The 16,918-nt window shown below is 48.3% G+C and overlaps 1 protein-coding gene across 7 annotated transcripts in view; it reads right to left on the bottom strand.

The window, feature by feature from the left end:
• Nucleotides 1-16,918, bottom strand: part of ARHGEF9 (Cdc42 guanine nucleotide exchange factor 9) — a 207,610-nt gene that overhangs the window by 97,331 nt on the left and 93,361 nt on the right. The window contains exons 1-3 of one of the 7 annotated variants that reach the window (XM_027662250.1): nucleotides 15,978-16,850; nucleotides 13,050-13,134; nucleotides 11,973-12,034 (exon numbers count right to left, since the gene is read on the bottom strand). The exons of 3 other annotated variants lie outside the window; for them this stretch is intronic. In XM_027662250.1, the coding sequence (XP_027518051.1) occupies nucleotides 11,973-12,002 (30 nt within the window). In that variant the 5' untranslated portion in view covers nucleotides 12,003-12,034; nucleotides 13,050-13,134; nucleotides 15,978-16,850. Of the gene's footprint in view, nucleotides 1-11,972; nucleotides 12,035-13,049; nucleotides 13,135-15,966; nucleotides 16,851-16,918 lie in introns of those variants that run through there. 3 more of the 7 variants (XM_027662254.1, XM_027662253.1, XM_027662252.1) reach the window with 3 other exon arrangements.

Below are 16,918 nucleotides of genomic sequence, written 5' to 3' on the forward strand. Positions count from 1 at the left end.
AGGGTCACACCAGCTCTGCAGGTAATTCCTGATCTGTGGAGCTGCAAATCAATGTCTTGCTGCACACTGGGTGTGTCTGAGTGTGGCAATGGATTTGCCATATGTAGGATGGAAGAAGTCCTGTCAGAGATGGACTAGTGAAGAAAAAGAAAACAGTTCAAATGTTATAGAAACAGAAGTTTTTAATGTGGTTTAAACAGGTTTCAAAATGGCTTTTGCTTTTTTGTAGAGTCATTGATCTTCTTCCCGACACCCCCTGTGAGGGACTTGTCTCCCATACAGGAGTGTCCTGGGAAGCTGTCCTGAGGTGTTTCTCATTGCCCTTTGTTAACCCCTTCCTATGGGCTGTTGACTCTTTACCTGATTGGTTTTTTCTATGTGACCCTGAACTTGTAATTGGTCCCCTTTTGATCCTCCTAAAAGCCTTATAAACCCCTACCCCACAATAAACTTCCTCTTTCGTCCGTCCCTCCCTGGTGCTCTATGAGCTCCTTACGGCGTTGTCAGGCCACATGGCGGGGGCAGGGGGGAAGAGCATTCACCTTCCAGGTAATGGGCTGGCACCCAGAGCCTGAAGGTTCCCCTTCCCACTAATCCGTCGTAAATTTTGAGCATGCAACAGCCTATAGACTTTTTATATTCTGTGCTTATAAATACATTAGGTATTAAAAAACAGTCTTTCCTTGGGGTTAGATGTGCAGTGAGTTTGTAGAAAGCACCTTACAAATGTCTGGCCATATTCATTAATACAGACTCCAAAGAGACTTTATGTTTCTCTCCAAAAACTGGTTGCATATTTACTGTTATTTCAAAATTATTCTCCTGGAAGTGAGGTGGACAGGTTTGAATTACTGACATATTATGTCAATGCATGATAGTCTAGGAAAAAAAAAAATTTAAAGCCTGAGAACTACAAAAAATCTTGTGATTTCCTGTCAAATCGGAAAGCTCTGAAGCCTTAGATGACCAGGAATGTGGTTCATTGTTTTGGAGGTCTTGGACTCATGTCCAAACTCTCAGATTCCCACCCCAGCATTCTCCCCATTAGGTCCATCAGGATGAGCAAGACCCCTGGAGTTCCAGCCCACAGACATTTTAAAATGGCTGGAGCTACTGCAGGAAAAGAAAATGGGGGTAAATGTTCTATATTTATGCATCAATGTAAAGTGGGGAGAGTTTCTGAGTAAATAGCACAGGATGGAACAGAATTATTTAAGAATTAAGGCTTTTTTGCATGTTAGAAGAACCCAGTGCTCTTGGTAATGAATACGGGAGGCTTTTTAAAAATAAGACATTGAAGCTGCTGGACACAGATAAGACTCCACAGCTTTGTCTCTGCAGCACCCCAGCTCACCAAACACTGCCTGTGCTTTCTAAGGTCACCCATAAATCCAGAGGACTTCTGGCTATAGAGATCAGGGAGGTCTGGAATAGGCTATTGAACTGCCAAGATAAATCCTATTCTTGCAGCCAACTCCACCTCTATCAATCCTCCAAAAGCAGGAATCAAAACACTGATTCCAGCATTTGCAATATCTCACTTACTTGCTGCTGCTGCTGCTTCTTCTTTAGGACCAGTGCCAAAACCAAGACTTACTTGCAGCTCCTGGCACCTGTAAGCACAGTCTACACCAAATCACCACCTAATCAAACCTGGACCTTTCCCATCCAGCAGTCCTTCCAGGTTCCCAAAGCACTGGTGGACGGGCTGACTAGCTCACACATCTCCACCTCCCAGCTTTCCAGCACAGGCAAACTGGCAAATCCTCCCCCCTGTTAAAGGCTTGAATCCACTCCAGGTAATAACAGTAAAACACTCCCTTCCTCTGCTCCAGCTTTACCAACCGCCCATTTCCAGAGCCCTCCTACTCCTGAATCCATCTGTCCTGGGGAGCTCTGCTGCTCCTCTCTGCACTTACCATCACAATAAACTCTATTTTAGGCACATCCTGCTGGTGCTGCCCCTCCATTAAGCTGTGCCCAGAGGTGCCTGCATGTGACGAAACACCATGCTCCTTGTAATTTGGGGGGCTCGGGGTTCCAAAAACCAGATTTTAATCACCTATTCTGCACAGAGCCAAAAGAAGACTGTCCCCTTGAGATCCCATTCCGGTATTTTCTCTAATCCCAGGAGAACTGCCCCACGTGAAGGTACATCAGCTGTTTTCCAGAAATACAAACCATGGCCTAGTGGAACACATTTTCTGCATGTTCTACTTTGTCCTGATCTCCAGTCCCAGATTTCCCTTTATAACACACTCCTCTATTCTTAGTTTTACCTCCTGCATTGTATCCTTCTCCCTCTTTTACCTGCACTCTCTGGATTTGGAAAAGCCTGCATCTCCCCTTTCCTTGCCTCCATCCCAGACCACAGATGATTCCTCTGCAATGCTACCTCTCCAGATTCATCCCAATTTGAAGGATGAATCTCATCCTAACCTACTGCAAGCTCTGTTCCCATTTCTCTCTGTTGCTTTAAGCCAATTATCTAAATGTGAATGCATTTAACACCCTGCAGTGAGAGTCTGAGACATGAGGAGGGGGACAGGAAGAGAGGAGGGAGGTCAGAGGAGATATTGCAAACTTGGAGCTGACTGCTCATGTTCTGGTCCATTCTGCTGGGAATCTCAGTGTCTGGCTGTCAGCAAAGGCAGACATTTCCTTGGATTCCTGTCTCAAACCCTCACCTGTCTGCAAATGTGATGTCTGATCTTTGAGGAGCCTGCCTGGTCTCCTGGGTTACCTTCTTCTCGCCTCACTGCTTCAGTCCATCTCCCAGGACTGCATCCAGGCGGGATAAGGGGCAGGAAGAGACCAAGGGACACTCTGGAAGCAGTGAGGGGGCAGCTCCTCGAGCCCCCAGTGCGCTCAGCAGAGACACTCAGTCAGCAGCCACACAATGCAGAGCCAAACTGTGTGCTGGAAAAGCAACAACTCCTGCAAGCCCAAGGCAGCAGAGCCTCCCCCCTCCCAGGAGCAGAGGGATGCTCATCCAGCACTCAGCTCTGCCCATGCACATCCTCTGCCTGGCACTTGCCAAGAACTGGATTCAACACAAGGCACTGTCAGCAGCCCTGAATGCTGAGGATGGACAAGGAACAAGAAACCTCCTTCACAAATGCCACCAAATACAAGAGAAATGTCACACTGGCCTTTCAGGACACTGCTGGGAATGACACTGATGACATCTGTTAGATTCAGGACTTAATTCTGCCAAGTCAAAATAGCAGAAGCCTTGAACACTGATGGACTTCACCCAGTCTCTTAAGCAGGCTGAGGACATGTCTGGAGAGAGGGAACTTCCAGGTGATCAGGCAGCTCTAATGCCTGTGCTGCACAACCTGATCTCCGGATTAAAAAGATCAGAGTAAATAGCACAGTATGGTCCCAGCTCTGCCACTCACACAGGATTATTGCCTAAGGAAAATTCCCCGTGTGTGGACAACAGCCCACCCTGACCACCTCAGCCTAGCCTGGGAGACAGAGCATGGTCCTCTCCAAAGAGGGGTGATCCTACAGAAACCCTGTGGCTTCCACCTTCCAATTCCCTGTGCTCACCACCACAGCCACCTCATGCTGTTCCTCTAGAGACAACAAGAGGGAAATGCAGAGCAGAATACCCCAGGACACCCCACTTACTGCCCACCTGCCACACATCCAGCGGGGAACCTCTCCATGGCCACTGCAAGGAAGGAGGGATTCAAATGAACTGTGGGAGGAAGCTGAAAATAAAAATCCAGAAAGCTCAAATATCTGCAAGACCAATGCTTTGCTCTACAATTCTGCATTGATTTCTTGTCTCAAATAGATTTCTAGATGGATTGCAATTAAAGTGAGTTACACAATGCTGTAAAAACGTTACTCATTTCCGTTTCAGATTTTATTTTTGCATCTTTGCTTTCTAGATCCTTTTGCATTTCAACAGCCACCCCTTGGATCTTAACTATCTTTTTCTTTCCACTCTTCTTCTGGCCAAACTGCTCTGCATCCGTTTTTCCCTTTCCTTACTCCAAGGATGATGCTCGTGGTGGCTGACACAGCCTTGTAACAGTGCCCTGGGAAGGGCTGGTCAATGGTGAAAATCCCCACTGTGAGCTCTGACTGCAGCTGCTGAGAAAGCCCCCGAAACCTCTGAGCATTTACCAGAGCTAATTCTTCTGTGAGCAACCCTGAACCCCCGGGATACCCTTGTCACATGCCTCCAGGACAGCAATTTCCATCTCTTGTCCTGACTCTTCCTCAGAAGCCACAGGGAGGGAGGATAACAGTGAGGAAGGCTGGACTACAGGAAAAGAGATCTACTTTTCTGAAAACCTTGTAAAGCCAGCCCAGCTACCACTGAAAAGGGCACTGCTGCCATTAGCCCCATTCCAGACCTTTGCTGCACCAGGATGGACGTGAAAACATGATAAAACACGGAATTTCCAGACAGGCCAGCAGTAGGAATGTCAGACACCAAGCCCAGCCCTCCAGAGCGTCAGGGTTGAGTTTTACAGATGAATGGGGCTCTTACAAGAGCCTAGAGAGAGACACAAGGTTTGGACGAGATACTGAGGAGAAACTCTGGGCTGTGAGGGTGGGGAGGCCCTGGCACGGAGAAGCTGTGGCTGCCCCATCCCTGGAAGTGTCCAAGGCCAGGTTGGATGGGGCTTGGAGCAACCTGGACTAGTGCAAGGTGTCCCTGCCCATGGCAGGGGGTGGAATGAGGTGATCTGTAAGGTCCCTTCCAACCCAAACCATTCCATGATTCTGGGATTCCATGATTACGAGCACAGCAGTCCCTTTGCACTGACCCAATACAACCTCAGTCTTGAGCTGCTGTGGATAATACAGAAGACTGCTGGTATTCCCAACCCTTTGATTTTCCTTTGACTTCTGAGGGTTTTCAGGCACCGTCTTCATTTTAAAATAAAAAAGTACTCAAGTATTTATGTAGCACAAAGGCTTTAAAGGCTTTAAAACTTCAGAAAAGATTTTTAAGATGCCAGAATGAAAAATGTCACCTACTATTATTGCTTAAATTTCAACCTGAGTTGGAAAAACCCTGCAAAGTTAAAACCATAGAAAGGGCAGTAAAACCTAAACCCACTGGAGTGATGGAGAGATGTTTTCAGCTGTGGGAGACCTGTTCAAAGGAAAGAGGGGAAGTCTTCCATGGCCAGCTGAGAATAACTACAGACATCTACCACCAGGTTTGACAAAACAGGAGGGAACATGCCCCAGGCAACAACCTTCCTTTTGGGGAGAGGATGGACAAACACAGGAGCTCTGAAAGGAATGAACTGGGAAGTAAGATGTGAGCTTGTGTCACTCAACCAGAGACAGCACGTCTCTAGGAGACAGCACTTCCAGGCAATCCCAGCATCCAGAGCAGGGCTGGGCTGCCTTGGACAGCTTTTGTGCCCTTCTTTTGTGCACCTCGAGCCTCTCCTGGCCCTCACTGCTGGCTCAGAGACCAGGATTATGGTTACCTGGTTATGGTTCTGCCCTGGAGCTTGTGCCATGAAAGGCTGAACAGCTACTACTCCAAAGCTACTATTTTTACTTAGGTATTTCTACTTAATGCAGATTAATTTCTTAACATCACAGAAATACCACAAAAGGCTTAGAGAAAGAAAAAAGCCTCATTCGGATCAATTAATAACGCAGAGCAAGTATATTATTAATGAGTAACAATTGAAGGCTCTAAGGAGGTGCAGAGCCCTTCTCTGTCTGAGTGCTGGAAAAACAGGGGCAATAATAAGGCTGTGATCTGGTGCTGGAAATGCAAAATATTTGAGGCCAAATTAATCTTTGGTGGAGCCCTGCTGACATCACTGTTGGGATCTCGGGTGGAATGCAAGATGTTGTTTCATACTGAAGGAGGGAGCAGCCTGGGTGGGAGCTCAGCTCTGCCAGGGACCCCAGCAAAGCCCCTGTCCCCACTCCCCTTTGCCACAGAGAGGGAGAGGCATTTTCCAGAGTCTGCTGCAATCCCACCTGCCTTCAGTACAGCTCTTTCCACCCTCAGCTGTCAAACCCTTGAACACAAAAGGGCAATTTCCTTCCATGTGTTTTACAGAAAGAGAAATAAAGATGTATGAAGATGAAACAGCCTCTGCAGCATCACCCATGGGGCTGTTGAGAGGTGGGAATGGGGGGCAGCTCCCCCAAATCCCAGCCCTGGGAGCATCCCATCATTCCCCAACTGCTCCAAACTCTGGGCAGACACACAGCTCAAACCAGGCTTTCGAATAAAACATGGAGAGCCCTGATGGATGGCGGATGGAAGAGCACACCCCCTGTGCTGAGCTCATGAGAATTTCTGGTTACAACAGAGATTTCTGTGGTTTTAAAAATACAGAGGATTTAAATTCTCTTGTCTCCAAACATCAGAAATTCGAGAGCTAATGGGGGTGAAGACAGAATGCTCTGGATAGACAGGTTATTCTGTCACCATCAATTATTGCGTCTCTCTCCATTTGCTCTCCAGCATGTGCCTCAGACACCATCCCAGACAGGGCATGGAGCTGCCTGCACTCCTGCTTTCAGCCAGCACGGCAATTTACTGCCTCCTTGGGAAGGCTTTGATATTGGAAAACCACAACAGAGCTTTCTCTTTGCTTGAAAGGCACCCATGGGCTCAGGCACAGCAGAAGTGTTTGCAGTGCCCCGGGAGATGAAAGCAGTTCGGAACCTTTCACTTTTATTGGGCAAATTAAAAACAAACAAGTCCTTTCCTTTCACTCTGCTAATGCCCACTGCCCTCCTAGGCTTTCGAGGTATCCTGCTGAAATACAGGGATTCAGAACAGCCTGGAATTCAGTCTGGTATTGGAGATGGAGACACAGAGAGCACTGTGCAGAGGATAGGAACACCCAGCACTGCACAGGGCTCCGTGCCCACTGCTCCCCGGCCCTACATGGATGTGGGGTGGAGCTCAGGGTGGAGGATTCAACCCCCTGATGTTACTGCTGTCTGACTTCCAGATCCATCTTCCTTGGCTTTTTGTTTGCGCTCCTCTGTCTCTCCATAATTCATGCTGCTCCCCCCTCCCTCCTCCGTGCACATGGAGCGTGTCTGCCCTCACCCCTGATGTGAAGGCACATGATACCCCGGGCACCGACTGCACCAGACAAGGGCTCATCCAGCTGCAGAAGCCTTAAAATGGTGTTGAACCCCCTCCAAATGTCCCCCTGTGTGGGTACAGCTGGCACAGCGAGGGAGGGGGCGAGCAGAGGAGCAGGAGCCCAGGGCTAAAAGTGGCTGTTGACTTCACTCTCCCAGTTGGGTGTAGGTGGGGGAGGTGGGTGGCCGTGAGCAGCGGGAGGTGGAGGGGGCAGCAGCTATTTCCAGCTGCACTCATGTGCCATTTCTCTCCGTGCTGAGATTTTATAGAAAACAGCAGGAGGTGGGAAGTGGGGGGAACCGAAAAGGAAAATCACAGAGTCTTTGCAGGAAAAACATGTTAAGGAACAGGGGAAAAGTCGTTACCACCATCACAGCCCTGAGATTCTGTTCTTGAAACAGAGGGGTTTAAAAATATAACAGAACCCAAGGCTACTGGGACTACTTTCCTGCACTGGACACAACAGCGTAGGATGGGAAATGAGGTCACTCGACTGAGGGGCACCGAAATGGTGGTGAAAGCTGCTGTTTGCAGAAAGCCTCCTTCCTAATAAACTGCAAGGTTTTCTTCACTCCCAGAGATTATGTAATATGTTCTTGCCTGCTGCTGACTCATATTTTCCAAAATATATCTGGGAAGGAAAACATATGCACATGTGTTTTAATGCATAGGTTTCCCTGTCCGTGTAAAAAGAAGCAGAGAGGAAGGTGCAGCCCTGCACACACATGTGCACGTTGCCGTGTGCAGGGATGAGAGAGAGGAACAGTCGGGAATCTGCTGGACAAACACAGAGATTAAACCAGCACCGTTTTCTGGAGCAAAACACAGCAATTCTGGAACACAGTGTAGGAGGGGAACAAGGAACTGGGAAGCTACGGGGGGAGATGGCAAAGTAAGAAGCACTGAACACGTGCTACAGACAACCTCCAGCCAAACCTGGGCTCTGGGCATGAAACACAGTCTCGTCCTGACCTTCAAATCCAGCTGGGAAAATGGGGTTTGTGGTACTTGGAGCCACTGTGGCAATATGCAAATAGCAGTGGGCTGAGAGCACCCCGGGGGTGGCCCAGCAGCGGCTCAGCAGCACCCACCCCTGCAGAGGGGTGCTGGGGCAGCGGCACCAGCACTTCCCCAACTCCGTAAATCCACAGTCTCGCTCCTGTGAATGCCTGTGAATACACTCCGGGTATGCACGGAAGAAGCCAGGCTTCTCCAGATTGAAGATTCATAATTCTAAGGCAGTCAGTAAGTCTTAAGCATATTTGTTCCCAGCCTGCAGGTTTGGGAGGTTTAGTTTCTTTGTTCTGTGTTCTTTTAATTCTTTAGGAAAGGCTTTCTGACACTTCTGCAAAACCCTCAGTACCCAGGAGATGGGATTGATCTGCTGCTGGGCATCAGATGAGAGATCCAGCTCCCCTGGACCAGAGGAGACTGAAAATCTATCCAGATGTCAACTCCTGATCATGAAATCAAGGCAGACGCTCTCCACCGATGACAGCTGAGTTTCCTTGCACTGCTTCCTCCTTGTGCCTGTGTGTTTGGGCAAAAGCGGGACACAATTCCCCACTGCAGCTCCTTGTGCCCCACAGCAGACAGGCCCTCTCCTTCAGTATCAGTACACATATACACACATCCCAATACATGGGCACTATTAACATTCCCTGGTTTATTCATCCAGCTTTCCATATGTACAGCACCAGAGTAAGACAATTCAAACACCTAAAACCTCATCAGAGCCAACTGCCAGTTAAAGGATGCTCTTTCTTGTTTCACAACAACTTTAAAACGTTTCATCTGGATTCAAAACCTGTTCTGTAATTGCTACTTTTTAACTAAATTCATCTAGAACTTCACAAAAGACCAAAGAACATCCAGCCTGCCTAAAAGGCTTTGGAATAAAGCTTAAAAACAAACATTAAGGATTGATCGCGCTTTTCCAAGATTGTACTAAAACTGACTGAAGCTCAACTAGATAAGGAAAGAGAGTTGCATTAAATTAATCAGCACCTTATCAAGCCAGGAAGAAAGAACTGCAGATAACAAGCCTTCCCTAAATTTGGTATGAGAACAGAAACTTCAGCGCACGACGTACTGAGCAAACCTTGTCAGATATCCTGAATACAATGCAGGGGAGTGGAGCAGCAGAAATAGCAGGGGAATGTGGTCCACAGAAATCCTTTGAAAAAACCTGTTTTCTGATAATGCCAGCAAGAGCCTGATGCTTTTGTCAAACTGAACAATTTTACTTGACTAAACTTTTCTACAGATACACCCAGCAAATTAACCCACTGCTTATTGGGGTAAAAGACTGATCCTTAGGGGTTTGCTCTCAAATTCTACTTGTGTAGCTGAGGCCATATTGCATTTTGTCGATAACAAGAAAACAGTTCTGAACACAGTTTGGATCTTTGTTGCTTTGAAAGCCCTTGGAGTTTGGCCAGTTCCTCTCCTGGAATCCTTCAGGGTGAGCTGCACTCACCACTCTGAGCTCCCTTGTAGGGCCTTAAAAATCCAAAAACTGGCACCAGGAGCAGCTTAGCCCTTGGAAAACAGACACTTCGGGGCAAACATTCCAACTCTGGAGAGGGAACTGATGTGAACAAACCCAGTTGGCAACATGCAGGGATTTTTAAGGCCTGCCTGTGAGGCTGTGGGTTCTGTGGCACAGGGCATAGCCCAGATGCTCACGTCCCCATCACTCCAGGGAGGTCACCAGAGGAGGCAGGAGGGGAGCAGGGCTGGGGACAGCGGCCACTGCCTTGGGAGGCCATGGGATAGCCAGGCATGCTGCCTTCCCACCAGGAGCAGTGGGAAGGACACTCCAGCTTCAGTTCCCCCCGTCAAAAGCACAGTCCCCCCAGGCATGCCCGGGCAGGGTGGTGACAGCACAGCAGCTTTCCCAGAGGACAGGATGCCAGAGCACAGAGCTGTGCTGGGGCAGGGAGGTAATCAAACAACAATGAGCAGTCTAGAAATCAACTTTGGGCTTCAGCCAAAAAAAATAAAAGGGAAAACAAAGGGCCAGGCTGCCTCACCCTGTGCCATGGCAATGGGGTGACTGCTCTGCCTTCGTGGCCGTGGCCCCCGGGCGGGGCTGCCGGCTGTCCCCGGCACCGGGAGGGTCGAGCTCTGTGTCCTGCCTGCCCTGGGCGGTCCCGGAGGGGGACAGCTCCTCCTGGACTGGACCCGGCCGGCCGAGCAGAGCGCTTTGCAGTGCGGCCCCAGCCCCGCTCAGCCGCGGCTGCTGCCGAAAATAGCCCCGCGCTCGCTGCCAGCAGCCCGTACTTGTGTTATATATGTCTCAGCTGACGCAAAGGAAGGGGCAGGCGCTGATCCACATGGGCACGGGCACACTGGGCTGCTCCCGGTGCCTGCTATGCTGAGGGCTCCCAAATCCTCCAGGGCAGATCCCCCACGACACTGGAGCAGCTCAGCCCACGGTCCCAGTGCCAGCCTGTCCCTCTGACAGTGCCACACGGCAAGCTCTGGGTAAAACTGTACAAGCCAGAATGAGAACACCATGGCATGCCTGCCCTGCCTCCCCCACAGCCCCTGTGCCCTGCTCCTACTCCCAGCCCCACAAACCCGTCTCACCACACATCTCTCCAACCTCCTGGCACTGTGAGGGCAGCAGGAGTAGCTCTCAAAGTAGCACATTTCTATGAAATTTTCTGTAGGGATAAACCAGAGTCGGTTGAAATCCAGACCTATTTCTTTAAATACCTTCCTGCACGTGCTCCCTTCGCCCCCTAAAACTCTTTAGTTCAGTTGGTGAAGCTTTTAGGCCTGCCCAAGGTGTTCATTAACAGCAGAGTTCTGGGGGCTTCCTGCCCTGAGCTCAGATGCCGTTGTGAACACACCATCTGAAAATAAGGGAGTAATACTCTACGAAAACTGGGAATAAGGAGTGAAGGCTGCATGGCCCTTTGGTAATGACGAGGCCAGCAGGGTTAGAGCCAACCTGGCCCTCTGTGGGTACTTGCAGATTAAAACTCATTTCCACTCAGGAAAGAAATCCAACCACAACTAATGAAATAAAGAAAATAAATCATGGTTCCTCCAGCAGCTCTTCCTCCAGGAGCATCTATTTTTAGTGAGAAGCATCAATCACTACAGTTTGCTGTCTACGACAGCTCCAACAGGCAAAATCCAGCTAGGCTGGGCCAACGTGGGCACACACACGTTGCCCACCTGTCCCGTCATTCCCCCACCGGCCAGCCAGAACACCACCACAGAAAGGGGAGAAACAGGAGTCCATTGGTCTTGGCTGCTCCACAGTACTGGATGATGTTCCTTTTCCCCAGGTGGGAAAGAGGAGGCACAAGGCAACAAAGGAATGTGCCCAAGGCCATACAGTAAGTCGGTGGCAAAGCCAGGACCAGGCAGAATTATCCTCTGTAACCCCTGAACAAGCACTCTCTTCAAACAGGCCAATTCTTACACAACTATTAACATATGGGAGTTTTCCTCAAGCTTCCCAACTTCTGGTCATTGGAGACTCCGCAGCTAAGAGACAAATCGCTGTGTTCTACCAAAATAGCTCTGCCAGCATTTCACTGGGAGAAACGGATTGAACACAATTATCACACCCAGCTGAGAAAATACACATTGCAAATACAAAATCCAGGAGCCCCCTCCCCGACAGATAGAGATGCATCATCACAGCACAGAGCACATGGATACAGCACGGCATTGCACACACACACATGCATCAGGCACCACAGAGCACAACCAGCATTCCCTGAACGCACAAACCAAGGACCACAACGAAATGAAATGACAATACAGGGAGGGGTTCTAGTCACAAATTAAAATAAAACCAACCAAAAAAACCAAAACACCACAAAAACACCAACAAACTTACATGGATTTTTGGTAATTTTCCTTCAGACATTATACACAGCAGCTGGGCTGTGTACTGAATACCTGATCCGAAAAGAATATAACCACATTATGCAAACAGATGGAGGCAGAGGTCAGGTGAACATGCAGCTCTTAACAACACTCATCTATGGGCTGAGAAAGCACCTCTGCATTCCCACAGAAGGGCTCAGATAGGGGCATATCTTCATTCACTACAAAGCAAGTGCTGTGCTGCTGCCATCCCGGGGAAAATCCAAATGGCAGGACACAGCAGAGCCATCGCATCAGAGACCTCTGAGCGGTCCTGTCCCCTTTAACTTGTCATGTGAGCTTTAACACAGAGGTGGGAAATATCCAGGGTGGGGGAGGAAGCCTTTAGAAACCCGAAAGGAAGCCCTTTATCAGCCCTAAAGAAAGAGCATTAAAATCACTGTGCAGGCAGGACCAGCCGAGATCATCCCAACACATCAGCTTGCCGGGAATCACCCAAAGAGGGGGACATCACCCACATCACCCTTTCCCCGTGGTGAGGGGGGTGTTTGAACCTTTAAGACGGTGGATTGCCATTCAGGAGGAATGGACTTTTTATGGACTGTGGGAAACAGGGTTGCTACGATACAGGCAGAGGCATTTTCATGAATCCTGTGGCAAATAACATTGAATCCTGCTTAAGCAGACAAACAGCAAGGCAGGTCTCCCCTCACCCAGTCTCAGCAAACACACAGCAGCAAGCACTGAAAGAGTTTTTATGCATTATAAATATGCTATTTGCAGACAAATGATTTTTTTTTTCTTTGGGGCTGCATTTTCCAGAGGGTCAGTGCTTTGGTTCCTTAAAGGGAACAATCCTCCTTCCTCATCCCTGGGCTTGAGCGTCCTCACAAATGGGAAGAACTCAGTGTTCACAAACCCAGGGGGAGTCACGGGGGTAAACTACTTCCAGGAACCCAACTGTGACCAGCCAACGGGCATGACCCGGATTGTCCCACAGAGCTCAGGGAGAAGGGAAGCTCCACTGCATGAAGATGTTTCACACCGTGCAAATGACACCCCGAATTTTGCAAGCACAGTCACTTACGAGCACAGGGGATCTACCACAAGCCACTGGGACTGCTGTCACCCCAAAAAGCTCCTAACGCGGGATGTCACAGACGGAGCCGCTCCTGAAAAGCATGGCAAGATGGAGTTGTTTCAGTGGCTCCTCGCTCCCGCAAAGCCGGCACTCCCAGGCTCCGCTGCAGCCCCGGGAAACGCCAGGCTGCAGGGGCAACACCACCCAGTGGGACTGGGGCATGTGGCTCAAGGCCCACTTGAGGAGGTAGTCACTGAGGCCTGGGGTGGGAAACGGAGATCAAACCAAACAAGCACCAAGCTCAGCCCTTGTTCGCTCTTTAATTTCCTCTCTTTCCCTCAAAATTCCAACGGGAAGCCTGAAATGACAGGAACGGTGCTGCTACAACAGCAAAGTTTTGCTGCGCCCAACTTTCACATTGCTCTACATTAAATTTCCTTCTTTAACTCCACCAGCCTTTGGGAGAATAAAAGGCAAAAAGTTGTAATAAAATTAATAAGTTGTAATAAATTAATTCTCTCAAGCATGTTCCACAACGGGAAAAACTCGGCTCACAGCGATCCCTCCCCAGCAGCTGAGCGTGCACGGCCCCTCGTCCTCCCCATGCACCCCACGGATCCCACACAACTCCATGATGGAACCAGAGGGGCTGGCAGGGATGAGCCACTGGACACGGCAGTCCCAACACATCCACACACTTCCCAAAGATCTCCCCACAAGTACAAGCTCTGGATCAAGGAATGCACTGGGCACTAGGAAACCGTGCCAGTTACGGAGCATTCCTTGTAGAAATCATATTGAAAGGTAAACCTCCATGCCAGAGAGCCAGCCCTGAGAAAATATACATTCAGGCACAGCCACAGCCCATTGGAACTCGCTCGTTAGTTTAGGGGTTGGTTTGTTTCTCTCATTTTTCCAAACTTACTCCTCCAATCTCTATGTCACTTAAAGCTGTTCCCCTGAAAGGATGTTTTTGGCTGCTGTTTGATCGATTCCCTCTCCATGGTGATCTCAGCTCATTTATTACATTTCTAGGAGATTCTGCAACCTATAAAACTAATGACAGAGGATGGCTAACAGGCAAATAAAGCAAATTTGAGTTGTTTAATGACCCAAACCATCCTCAGCATCAATTTTATTTGTTTTGGTTTTTTTTTTAAAGAAGATTGACTCAGTTTCCTGTGAAGTGCTTGAAGCCGGTACCTCTTGCAGACAGCTACAAGTGAAGAGGGGGAAACGGAGCCAGCAGGCACCAGAGCATCTTCCTGGGCTTGTATCCCTGGATCCTGGTTTTTCTCCCGATTAAAATGGGCTACTGCCCCTGAACACTTCTGGTCATCTTTGGGGGCCAGTTGTTACCACCCCAGGACTCAGGAAAAATTTTTTTTTCTTTTTTATTTACAACTAAAACCACTTTGAAATTGCCAAATTTGGAAGATTTAACTCAATTTTCCAGTCAGCCAAAAAGCAATTGGCTCCCAAGCCCAGCGCAGCATTTAACTCACAGCAGACAGACCCTCACAGGGAAATAACTCCACATCTCCATCTACTAGCTCCAGCTTTGTCTTTATGGATCAGTTACGTGATTTATTTTTTCCTCCCAATTAGTAGAGGACATCAGATAAATAACAGACAGCTGGAATTAGCACAAACTAGTTAAATTATCAAGGCAGTAAAATTTCAGTGATCATCAGCAAGAGATGAAAACATTTTCAAACTGATTTTTTTTTATTTGTTTGTTTTGCGAAATTCTGATTTTTCTGGAGGGGAAAGTAATATATAGAAAAAATCCTTAACACTTCTAACAGAAGCATGGTACAGAGACATATTTTCAAGAGGAAAAGACATTACTCTTTTCAGACATCTCTTTCATATTCTCTCCAAACTTCACATGCTGTCACTGGAGCCTCCAGCCAGCCCTGCTTCCAAGCTGTAAACATAGCAATTTTGGTCTAGAAGCACCTCTAACTAGTGGACACCTCTCCAGCAAGCCTATAATATACAACTTAACACTTCATTTTCAAGAAAAATCAATGTAAATAAAGTCAGGCACAACAACCCATCTCAAAAGCTCGTTATCCTGGAGGTGCTCAAAGATTTTTCTTACATACATTCCCAAAAATTATATATAAATATATATATATACAATCACACATGAAAGAAAAGAAAGGCAAAATCAGATTTCTAGAAAATCAAAGCCAATTCCAACCCTTCCGTATCTGTTGCTTTAGCAAAAAATAACACAGCTTGCATTCCCCTTTTCCCCTTTAATCCCTCTTTCCCAATTTGCAGAGACAGAAACCACATACAACCAAAATAAAAATCCAGTAGGTTATGTTTTGGTCCCTCTCACATCTTTAAAGAAAGGAGCTGGGTTACATCAGTGTGTATGTAGAATTTGGAGGCTTTGGGGCTGAATACTGAGAAATCAAGTCAGATCATCAAGGCAATGCAGATAAATACAGTAAGTAGAATTTCTTTTTTTTTTTTTTTTTTGTGGCTGAATGTTATTTTATCAAAGATTTAATCCTTTAATAGGATTTCTCACCCCCTCCCCCTTTAAAAATGTCCAGAGCTCAATTCCATTCCACACACCACCATCTCTCACCTGGCACCTGCATGGTTACTCTCACAGACATTGCACATTAACTGCTTGCTAAAAATTGCACACAAAATGACCTATTATTAACTTGAGATTCTATTTCAAAGAAAGCAAAACAACACAGCCATTGCTCACCACAGACAGATATTTCCACTCTGCTTCTACCTAAATAAGTAGAGCCCTATCTCGCCAGCACAGCACCAGAGCAGAATGGATCACTGTTATTATTTATCACATTTAAAACCCAGGCAAAAGCAGCTACACTTACAGGCATACTTAAAAGACAAGACATGACAAAAGATTTAGGGAGAGATAATATACCAACGTCATACATATCACAGCGAGGCCATGTTGAAGCTCAACGCGTTTCCCCCCTCAGTAAGAAATCTCTCTCTCTCTTTCTCTCTCTCTCGTCTTTCTCTCTCTCTCTCTCCCGCTCGTGCTCTCTTGTTGAATTGCTAGTGGTAGTAGTAGCCCCCAACAGCTCAGGAGAAAAAATCCATTTAACGAGTGCCCAGGAAGAACATGAGTATGACATTCACAAGCAACAGCACCACAATCACTGCAAAAACGACCACCGTTTGAACATCCAAGGTCATGGTGCAATGCAGAACACTGTAGTGTTCGAGGTGTGGGGCTGGCAGATTTGGAGAAGTCAACCTCTGCTCTGTAAGACTGTCCATACATCCACCATGCTAGAATAGAGGAGAAAACTGTTCCTGGTTTTGGGTTGGCTCGTAATGCTTTGTGCTCTGCCTTAATTTCTCCCCTATCTGCTGTCTCTAGCTCATTCTGAGCCCGTTAAGTGAAGCATCATCACAACCAGTGAGCACTTGGAATGCAAAAATCCTTCCTTTAGGAAAAGAGCGAGCGCTGTCTGCAAGCTTCTCTGTCTGTCTCGTCCCCCCTGTCTCTCCCGGTCTCTCTCTCGCTGGCTGGCTGGCTTTTTAATTCAAGCCAGTGCAGATACGGCGCCCGTGTGAGTGTGACAGCTCCGCGAGCGGCTGCGGCTGCATCCCTCGGAGCGAGGCGGACCCTGGCGCATACTAATCAGCTCCAGTGACCAGGCAGCGAAGGGATCCTGGCTGTCACTCAAACGCAGGAGGAAGCGCTGGCTCCATAAATACGCGAGGCTTCCGCCCGCCGTGCCAGCGAGCGCCACGCAGACATGTCTCTGTCTCTGCCCTGCGCTGCGGGCGGGCAGCGCCGCGCGGGGTCAATGCGGAGCTCCGGGAAGGCGCTCCCAGCTTCCCGTGCCGCGCACAGCCCGCTC

The sequence above is a fragment of the Corapipo altera genome, unplaced genomic scaffold, assembly GCF_003945725.1.
Source record: "Corapipo altera isolate COAL_440 unplaced genomic scaffold, ASM394572v1 326, whole genome shotgun sequence".
NCBI lineage: Eukaryota > Metazoa > Chordata > Aves > Passeriformes > Pipridae > Corapipo > Corapipo altera.